This window comes from Anolis sagrei, chromosome 8, assembly GCF_037176765.1.
Source record: "Anolis sagrei isolate rAnoSag1 chromosome 8, rAnoSag1.mat, whole genome shotgun sequence".
NCBI classification, from domain to species: Eukaryota; Metazoa; Chordata; class Lepidosauria; order Squamata; family Dactyloidae; genus Anolis; species Anolis sagrei.
In genome coordinates, this window is record NC_090028.1 from 43,413,856 (window position 1) to 43,423,772 (window position 9,917).

General features: G+C 53.1%; 1 protein-coding gene across 1 annotated transcript; it reads right to left on the reverse strand.

Moving 5' to 3' along the window:
- Positions 1–2,559: 2,559 nt before the first annotated feature.
- EXOSC6 (exosome component 6) lies at positions 2,560–7,956 on the reverse strand. The gene is made up of 2 exons (XM_060788440.2): positions 7,025–7,956; positions 2,560–3,051 (listed from the first exon to the last, which is right to left on the reverse strand). Exon 1 carries the CDS (start codon positions 7,900–7,902, stop codon positions 7,042–7,044), a length of 861 nt encoding a protein of 286 aa, XP_060644423.2. The 5' UTR covers positions 7,903–7,956; the 3' UTR covers positions 2,560–3,051; positions 7,025–7,041.
- Positions 7,957–9,917: the final 1,961 nt, after the last annotated feature.

Sequence of the window (9,917 nt, forward strand, 5' to 3'; positions counted from 1 at the left end):
AAGGGCCAAAACTAACACAATGAAGTTCAACAGGGACAAATGCAAGATACTCCACTTTGGCAGGAAAAAAGAAATGCAAAGATACAGAATGGGGGACAATGCCTGGCTCGAGAGCAGGACGTGTGAAAAAGATCTTGGAGTCCTCGTGGGGAGGAAGGTGAACATGAGCCAGGAATGGGATGTGGCAGCAAAGAAAGCCAATGGGATTTTGGCCTGCATCAAGAGGAGCCTAGTGTCTAGATCTAAGGAAGTCATGCTCCCCATGCTCTATTCTGCTTTGGTTAGACCACTTTACCTGGAATATTGTGTCCAATTCTGGGCACCACAATTCAAGAGAGATATTGACAAGCTGGAATGTGTCCAGAGGAGGGTGACTCAAATGATCAAGGGTCTGGAGAACAAGCCCTATGAGGAGCGGCTTGGGGAGCTGGGCATGTTTAGCCTGAAGAAGAGAAGGCTGAGAGGAGATATGATAGCCATGTATAAATATGTGAGAGGAAGCCACAGGGAGGAGGAGGGAGCAAGCTTGTTTTCTGCTTCCTTGGAGACTAGGACGCAATGGAACAATGGCTTCAAACTACAAGAGAGGAGATTCCATCTGAACATGAGGAAGAACTTCCTGACTGTGAGAGCCGTTCAGCAGTGGAACTCTCTGCCCCGGAGGGAGTGTGGTGGAGGCTCCTTCTTTGGAAGCTTTTAAGCAGAGGCTGGATGGCCATCTGTCAGGGGTGATTTGAATGCAATATTCCTGCTTCTTGGCAGAATGGGGTTGGACTGGATGATGGCCCAGGAGGTCTCTTCCAACTCTTTGATTCTAGGATTCTATGATACTTATTCAAAAACTCCCATTCTGTTGAGCACAATATGGCCAAAGAACACCAAAAAGAACCAAGTAACAAGAAGCTCTGGGCCAGGTCAATATTTAATTCTCTGATGGTGTCTTAATTTGAAGATTCTTAATTTGAAGGTGATGGGGGAGGGCATCATCTCCTTCAGGAAGGATCTCTCCCCAGACCAAAGGGCAGCAGTTATAAAAAAATAAAAATAAAGCAGTGAATCAAAATAATAACAAACTAATACAGCTATCAGCACACAGAAACCTGAAACGAAGCTGTTCAAGGAGCTCCATTGGCTGCCGTTCATTTTCCAGTCCCAATTCAAGGTGCAGGTGCTTACCTACAAAGCCCTAAACGGTTTGGCACCCGCCTACCTGCGTGACCGCATCTCTGTGTACGAACCCACACTATCTCTTTGTTCATCTGGAGAGGCGCTGCTCACGTTCCCACCTCCATCGCAAGCACGATTGGTGGGGACGAGGGACAGGGCCCTCTCGGTGGTGGCCCCTCGACTCTGGAACTCGCTCCCCAAGGACATTAGGTATGCCCCAACTCTGGCAGTGTTCAAGAGGAGCCTGAAAACGTGGTTGTTCCAGTGTGCCTTCCCAGAATAAGGAAATCCTAACCAACATGTCCCTAATTGCACTTTACTAATGATCTAGGATTGTCTGCTCGCTCCATCTCTCTCCAAATACCTATCCTAGTTATTTGTCACCTGGTCATGCCAAGCATTTTTAAAATTTTAACTATTACAACTGGCCCTGCCATAGGTTTTTAATGTGTCGTGGTGTTATTGTTACTATTTATTGCTTTGTTTATGAGTGTATTTATTGTCTGTATTGTTGTTGTTGCTTTTTTACTGATGTATTTGGGCTCGACCTCTGGTAAGCTGCACCGAGTCCTTCCGGAGATGGTAGCGGGGTATAAATAAAGGTTTATTATTATTATTATTATTATTATTATTATTATTATTATTATTACGAAGTTGAATATTGCAGCCATAGGGGCTTCTGGGAAAAACTTGTCAGACCACTTATTGAAAAACTCCCATTCTGTTGAGCACAATATGGCCAAAGAACACCAAAATATATATATAAAGTAACAAGAAGCTCCGGGCCAGGTCAATATTCAATTCTCTGATGGTGTCTTAATTTGAAGATTCTTAATTTGAAGGTGATGGGGGGCATCATCTCCTTCAGGAAGGATTTCTCCCCAGACCAAATGGCAGCAGTTATATAAAAAAGAATAAAGCAGTGAATCAAAATAATAACAAACCTTTATTTTCTTGCAACCTAGTTTAAAAATAACTATTTGTAACAAAATATCTCAAGATATTCACAACAGAATGCCAATTGTCTTCTGGTTGGGGGGGGGGGGTCAGGTCTCTGGGTTGAGTCTCTGAGAATTACAACACAACCCTTCTCTGGGTTGTGTCGTAATTCTCACCAGTCCCAGTGTCAGCAGAGCCAAAGGTGAGCAACAGCAGAGTTCTTTCTTTTTCCAGCATCTTTGAAGAGTCCCAAGTTGGAGAAGGGGATCGAGACATCCACAGAAGCAAAACACAAGGTTGTGCTATTCCCCTCTTTCACAGAAAGCAGGCTGCCAGTGATTCCTGGTTTGGTTGGTTGGTTTTTTGCTTGTGAAGAGCTGCCATGGTTGGAAAGTACAGGGTTAGTCAAAATGCATAGGCCAATAAGCCATTCAATTGAATGGCTTATTGGCCTATGCATTTTGACTAACCCTGTATTTGCCTTTCAGAAGCTGGAGGAGAAGGTGATTGATACATCTACAGAAGCAAAACACAAGGCTGTGCTATTGGTCAGCTCTTTCACAGAAAGCAGTTTGCAGTGTTCCTGGGTGGGTGGGTTGTTTTTTTGCTTGCCAAAGGCTGTCTTGGTTGGAAACAAGCTCAAACTCGACGTCTTCCCCACTTGAGGCCAAAAGTCTATCCAATGCAATGAGGGCAAGTCCTTGCGTGAAAGGCCAAGTAGGAAAGGATGCTTGGCCTGGCCTTTCACAGATTGTAGTCCAAGTGCAGAGCTGGCATCTGAAGCCAGGATGTTCATCCAACGCTGATAGAACAGTTGCATCCACACAATGTTGCATGCTGGCAAGGAACAGGCAGTAACGAGGCTTGGCTGAAGCGCTGGGGGGTGACCCGCGTTCCATCTCTTGCTCATCCACCTTTGAGAGGCATCCAGCTTAAGCAAGGGACCTTAATTGCACAAAACAGCAAAAAAAATATATTATGGCACCAATGAAGAAACCTGAAAGCACCATACACTCAGTGGGAAATGATCAAGGGTCTGGAGAACAAGCCCTATGAGGAGCGGCTTAAGGAGCAGGGTATGTTTAGCCTGAAGAAGACAAGGCTGAGAGGAGACATGATGAGGGCCATGTATAAATATGTGAGAGGAAGCCACAGGGAGGAGGAGGAGGGAGCAAGCTTCCTTTCTGCTTCCATGGAGACTAGGACTCAGTGGAATGCAATGGCTTCAAACTACAAGAGAGGAGATTCCATCTGAACATGAGGAAGAACTTCCTGACTGTGAGAGCCGTTCAGCAGTGGAACTCTCTGCCCCGGAGGGAGTGTGGTGGAGGCTCCTTCTTTGGAAGCTTTGAAGCAGAGGCTGGATGGCCATCTGTCAGGGGTGATTTGAATGCAATATTCCTGTTTCTTGGCAGAATGGGGTTGGACTGGATGAAGGCCAAGGAGGTCTCTTACAATTCTTTGATTCTATGAAAGGATGTCCAGCCTGTTTTTTTCCTTGGTGGGATGCTCTAGGACAGGTCTGGGCCAACTTGGGCCCTCTGGGTGTTTTGACTTCAACTCCCATCATCCCTAACAGCCTCAGATTCCTTCCTTTTCCCCCTCAGCCGCTTAAGCCCAAACCTGATCTCAAGCACCTTCCCCTGTCCGTTATAAAGGCCAAACCCCACTGCTGCTCCTCCTTCTTGGGCTCCTCTTTCACAAATACCCTTTTTTTTCTATTCCTATCTCACCCTGGGTTTTAACTTTTTAACATTTTATCTCATACATCTGGCCCGCCCTTTGTGTTTGATTTTACTATGCTATTTTATACTGTTAGTCGCCCCGAGTCCCCTTTGGTGGAGATGGTGGCGGGTTATAAATAAAAATTATTATCATCATCATCATCATCATCATCATCATCATCATCATCTTAGGTGCATGAGGCAAATAGCTAGAGTAATTTAGGCCCCTTCCCCACAGTCTCTAATCCCAGATTATATGTTTACCCCAGATTAAGTGGCTGAGGGGGGAAAGGAAGGGGCCTGAAGCTGTTGGGAATGGTGGGAGTTGGAGTCCAAAGCACCCAAAGGGCCCGAGTTGGCCCATACCTGATCTAGAGACAGAATGCTGGCAACTGGGAGCGTGAGGCAAATAGCCAGAGGAACTCAGGCCCCTTCCCCACAGTCTCTAATCCCAGATTATATGTTTACCCCAGATTAAGTGACCGGGGGGGGGGGGGGGCTGAAGCTGTTGGAAATGGTGGGAGTTAGAGTCCAAAGCACCCCGAGGGCCCAAGTTGGCCCAAATCTGATCTAGAGGCAGAATCCTGGCAATTAGGAACATGAGGCAAATACCCAGAGTAACTCAGGCCCCTTCCCCACTGATTATGTTTACCCCAGATTGAGTGGCTGAGGGGGGAAGGGAAAGGGCCTGAGGGTGTTGGGAATGGTGGGAGTTAAAGTCCAAAATACCCAGAGGGAGGGCCTGAGTTTGCCCAAACCTGATGTAGAGGCAGAATGCTGGTAATTGCGAGCACGAGGCAAACAGGCAGAGTAATTCGGGCCTTTTCCCTACTGATTATATGTTTACTCTAGATTGAGTGGCTGAGGGGGGATGGAAAAGGGCCTGAGGCTGTTGGGAATGGTGGGAGTTGGAGTCCAAAACACCTGGAAGGAAGGCCAGAGTTGGCCTAAACCTGATGTAGAGGCAGAATGGGCCTGAGGCTGTTGGGGATGGTGGGAGTTGGAGTCCAAAACACCCAGAGGGAGGGCCAGAGTTGGCCTAAACCTGATCTAGAGGCAGAATGGGCCTGAGGCTGTTGGGGATGGTGGGAGTTGGAGTCCAAAACACCTGGAAGGAAGGCCTAAGTTTACCCAAACCTGATGTAGAGGCAGAATGGGCCTGAGGCTGTTGGGGATGGTGGGAGTTGGAGTCCAAAACACCCAGAGGGAGGGCCAGAGTTGGCCTAAACCTGATCTAGAGGCAGAATGGGCCTGAGGCTGTTGGGGATGGTGGGAGTTGGAGTCCAAAACACCCAGAGGGAGGGCCAGAGTTGGCCTAAACCTGATGTAGAGGCAGAATGGGCCTGAGGCTGTTGGGGATGGTGGGAGTTGGAGTCCAAAACACCCAGAGGGAGGGCCAGAGTTGGCCTAAACCTGATGTAGAGGCAGAATGGGCCTGAGGCTGTTGGGGATGGTGGGAGTTGGAGTCCAAAACACCCAGAGGGAGGGCCAGAGTTGGCCTAAACCTGATGTAGAGGCAGAATGGGCCTGAGGCTGTTGGGGATGGTGGGAGTTGGAGTCCAAAACACCTGGAAGGAAGGCCTAAGTTTACCCAAATCTGATCTAGAGGCAGAATGGGCCTGAGGCTGTTGGGGATGGTGGGAGTTGGAGTCCAAAACACCCAGAGGGAGGGCCAGAGTTGGCCTAAACCTGATCTAGAGGCAGAATGGGCCTGAGGCTGTTGGGGATGGTGGGAGTTGGAGTCCAAAACACCCAGAGGGAGGGCCAGAGTTGGCCTAAACCTGATCTAGAGGCAGAATGGGCCTGAGGCTGTTGGGGATGGTGGGAGTTGGAGTCCAAAACACCTGGAAGGAAGGCCTAAGTTTACCCAAACCTGATGTAGAGGCAGAATGGGCCTGAGGCTGTTGGGGATGGTGGGAGTTGGAGTCCAAAACACCCAGAGGGAGGGCCAGAGTTGGCCTAAACCTGATCTAGAGGCAGAATGGGCCTGAGGCTGTTGGGGATGGTGGGAGTTGGAGTCCAAAACACCCAGAGGGAGGGCCAGAGTTGGCCTAAACCTGATGTAGAGGCAGAATGGGCCTGAGGCTGTTGGGGATGGTGGGAGTTGGAGTCCAAAACACCCAGAGGGAGGGCCAGAGTTGGCCTAAACCTGATGTAGAGGCAGAATGGGCCTGAGGCTGTTGGGGATGGTGGGAGTTGGAGTCCAAAACACCCAGAGGGAGGGCCAGAGTTGGCCTAAACCTGATGTAGAGGCAGAATGGGCCTGAGGCTGTTGGGGATGGTGGGAGTTGGAGTCCAAAACACCCAGAGGGAGGGCCAGAGTTGGCCTAAACCTGATGTAGAGGCAGAATGGGCCTGAGGCTGTTGGGGATGGTGGGAGTTGGAGTCCAAAACACCTGGAAGGAAGGCCTAAGTTTACCCAAATCTGATCTAGAGGCAGAATGGGCCTGAGGCTGTTGAGGATGGTGGGAGTTGGAGTCCAAAACACCCAGAGGGAGGGCCAGAGTTGGCCTAAACCTGATCTAGAGGCAGAATGGGCCTGAGGCTGTTGGGGATGGTGGGAGTTGGAGTCCAAAACACCCAGAGGGAGGGCCAGAGTTGGCCTAAACCTGATCTAGAGGCAGAATGGGCCTGAGGCTGTTGGGGATGGTGGGAGTTGGAGTCCAAAACACCCAGAGGGAGGGCCAGAGTTGGCCTAAACCTGATGTAGAGGCAGAATGGGCCTGAGGCTGTTGGGGATGGTGGGAGTTGGAGTCCAAAACACCCAGAGGGAGGGCCAGAGTTGGCCTAAACCTGATCTAGAGGCAGAATGGGCCTGAGGCTGTTGGGGATGGTGGGAGTTGGAGTCCAAAACACCCAGAGGGAGGGCCAGAGTTGGCCTAAACCTGATCTAGAGGCAGAATGGGCCTGAGGCTGTTGGGGATGGTGGGAGTTGGAGTCCAAAACACCCAGAGGGAGGGCCAGAGTTGGCCTAAACCTGATCTAGAGGCAGAATGGGCCTGAGGCTGTTAGGGATGGTGGGAGTTGGAGTCCAAAACACCTGGAAGGAAGGCCAAAGTTTACCCAAACCTGATGTAGAGGCAGAATGCTGGCAGTTGGATGCCAGAGTATCTCAGGCCCCTTCCCCGCAGTCCCTAGTCCCAGATTATATATTAATTCCAGACTAAGTGGGCAGGGCCTGAGGCTGTCCATACCTGAGTGGGGCTGGGTCTCATGTGATGGGGTGGGGCGCCCCTTCCTCTTCCTCTGGGGTCTTGTGGGGGGGCGGGGGGTCCCCCTTGGGCGTGAGGGCGCGGAGGAGGCTCTTCCTGAGGAGCGGGTAGAGGCGGTGGCATCCGTCGAGTCCGAGGCGCAGGGCCCGTGCCCAGCTGTCCGGGGGGCCGCCTTCCCCGCTGCCCAGGAGGCCGGCCACTTGGTTGAGGGAGGGCAGGAGGGCCACGGTGAGGTGGGCGCGGGCGCGGCGGGTCTCGGCCTCGTCGGGCTGGAGCAGCCACTCTCCCCCTGCTGTTCCGGGGGCGAGGGCGAGGGCGCAGGCGGCGGGCAGGTCGAAGAGCTCGACGCCGGCGTGGGCCAGGGCGAGCCCGGAGGCGCAGAGGGCGGCGGCCAGCACGGAGCCCCCGTCCTGCAGCACCAGCGCGCTGACCTCCAGCTGGGCGCGCGGGTAGCGGGAGAGGCGGGCGGCGGCCGAGAGGGACTCCGTCAGCGCCTGCGCCAGGCACGGGTCGCGCTCCGATGACCACCGACGACGGGGCCCGCGGGAAGAGAAGGGCGCGCGCCGGAACTCGCACACCAGCCGGCCCCCCGACTCGCTCCCCGCTCCTCCTCCTCCTGCGGGGGCCTCTCGGGGCCCGTACACGCCGCACAGCACCTTCGTCCCGCCAGACAGCTCCACGAAGGCCGAGCCCTTGGCCTGGCTCAGCACCGCCGCCCGCGCGAACACCGCCTGCAGCGCGGAAGGGTCCCGCCCCGGCTTTTCAGGCTTCTTCTCCGCCTCCTCCGCCCCCTCGGCCACGAAGAGCAGCGAGGACTGAGACTCCTCCGGGCCCGGCACGCGGCGGTGGTCCAGCGGCATGGCAACACTCCCCTCACCGTCGCAGCCTCACAACAGGAAGCGGAAGGAGAAGCGGCGCCCACTGCGCCTGCGTAATCGCTCCCTCTCTCTCTCTGTCTCGCGCCCCCTGCTGGCCTGGAGGAGGAGGAGCAGGCTGCTCAAAGGACCACTCTCCTCTGAGCGCGCTCTCTCTCTCTCTCGCCCCCTGCTGGCCTGGAGGAGGAGAAGCAGGCTGTTCCTCTATTGATCTCTGCTCAGAAGAAACCCATTCTCACAAGGGGAAGCGGAAGAGGAAGCGGCGCCCACTGCGCCCTCTCTCTCTCTCTCGCCCCCTGCTGGCCTGGAGGAGAAGGAGCAGGCTGCTCAGAGGAGCACTCTCTCCTCTGAGCGCTCTCTCTCTATCTCGCGCCCCCTGCTGGCCTGGAGGAGAAGAAGCAGGCTGCTCCTCTTTATTGATCTCTGGTCAGAAGAAGCTCATTCTCACAAGGGGAAGCGGAACAGGAAGCGGCGCACACTGCTCCTGCGCCCTCTCTCTCTCTCTCTCGCCCCCTGCTGGCCAGGAGGAGGAGGAGCAGGCTGCTCAGAGGAGCACTCTCTCTCCTCTGAGCGCTCTCTCGGGGAAGCGGAAGAGGAAGCGGCTCCCACTGCGCCTGCGCCCAGGCTCCCTCTCTCTCTGTCTCGCGCCCCCTGCTGGCCTGGAGGAGGAGGAGCAGGCTGTTCCTCTTTATTGATCTCTGGTCAGAAGAAACCCATTCTCACAAGGGGAAGCGGAAAAGGAAGCTGCGCCTGCGCCCTCGCTCCCTCTCTCTCTCGCGCCCCCTGCTGGCCTGGAGGAGGAGCACGCTACTCAGAGGAGCACTCTCTCCTCTGAGCGCTCTCTCTCTCTTGCCCCCTGCTGGCCTGGAGGAGGAGGAGCAGGCTGCTCCTCTTTATTGATCTCTTGTCAGAAGAAACCCATTGAGCAAGCATGGGCAAACTTGGACTCCAGGTGTTTTGGACTTCAACTCCCACAATTCCTAACAGCCGGTAGGCTGTTAGGAATTGTGGGAGTTGAAGTCCAAAACACCTGGAGGGCCCAAGTTTGCCCACACCTGCCATTGAGAATAGACATACAATTCATAGAATCCTAGAATTGGAAGAGACCTCCTGGGCCATCATCATCCAGTCCAACCCCATTCTGCCAAGAAGCAGGAAAAATGCATTTAAGCACCCCCGACAGATGGCCATCCAGCCTCTGTTTAAAAGCTTCCAAGGAAGGAGCCTCCACCACACTCCGGGGCAGTGAGTTCCACTGCTGAACGGCTCTCACAGTCAGAAAGTTCTTCCTCATGTTCAGATGGAATCTCCTCTCTTGGAGTTTGAAGCCATTGTTTCGTGTCCTAGTCTCCAGGGAAGCAGAAAACAAGCTTGCTCCCTCCTCCTCCCTGTGGCTTCCTTATACATGGCTATCATATCCCCTCTCAGCCTTCTCTTCTTCAGGCTAAACATGCCCAGTTCCCTAAGCCGCTCCTCATAGGGCTTGTTCTCCAGACCCTTGATCATTTTAGTCGCCCTCCTCTGGACACATTCCAGCTTGTCAATATCTCTCTTGAATTGTGGTGCCCAGAATTGGACACAATATTCCAGGTAAAGTGGTCTAACCAAAGCGGAATAGAGCATGGGGAGCATGACTTCCCTGGATCTAGACACTAGGAGAGAGAGTGAGTTCAAGGAGTGGCAGCAACCAATAGTGAAATGACCAAGGCAGTGACATCTCCAGCTCACCCCGTTTGAGTATCAGCCAGCATGCCAACGACTTAAAGCAAGAAATAGTTTTCTAATATCTATAGAGACACTCGCTGGAACACCTCAGCAAACGAGACCCCAAAAGTGGCAGGCTCAAACCCTGATAGTTTAAGAGGCCCTGCTCTCGGTCCCACCAACGTCACAAACAAAGCTGGTGGGGACGAGGGACAGAGCCTTATCAGTAGTGGCCCCCGCCTGTGGAATTCACTCCCCAGCAAAATTAGATCACTGAAGACATCTGCCTTGCGCTG

Coding starts and splice junctions, on each gene's coding strand:
- EXOSC6 (XM_060788440.2), bottom strand. CDS start 7,902: ATGCCGCTGGACCACCGCCGCGTGCCGGGCCCGGAGGAGTCTCAGTCC.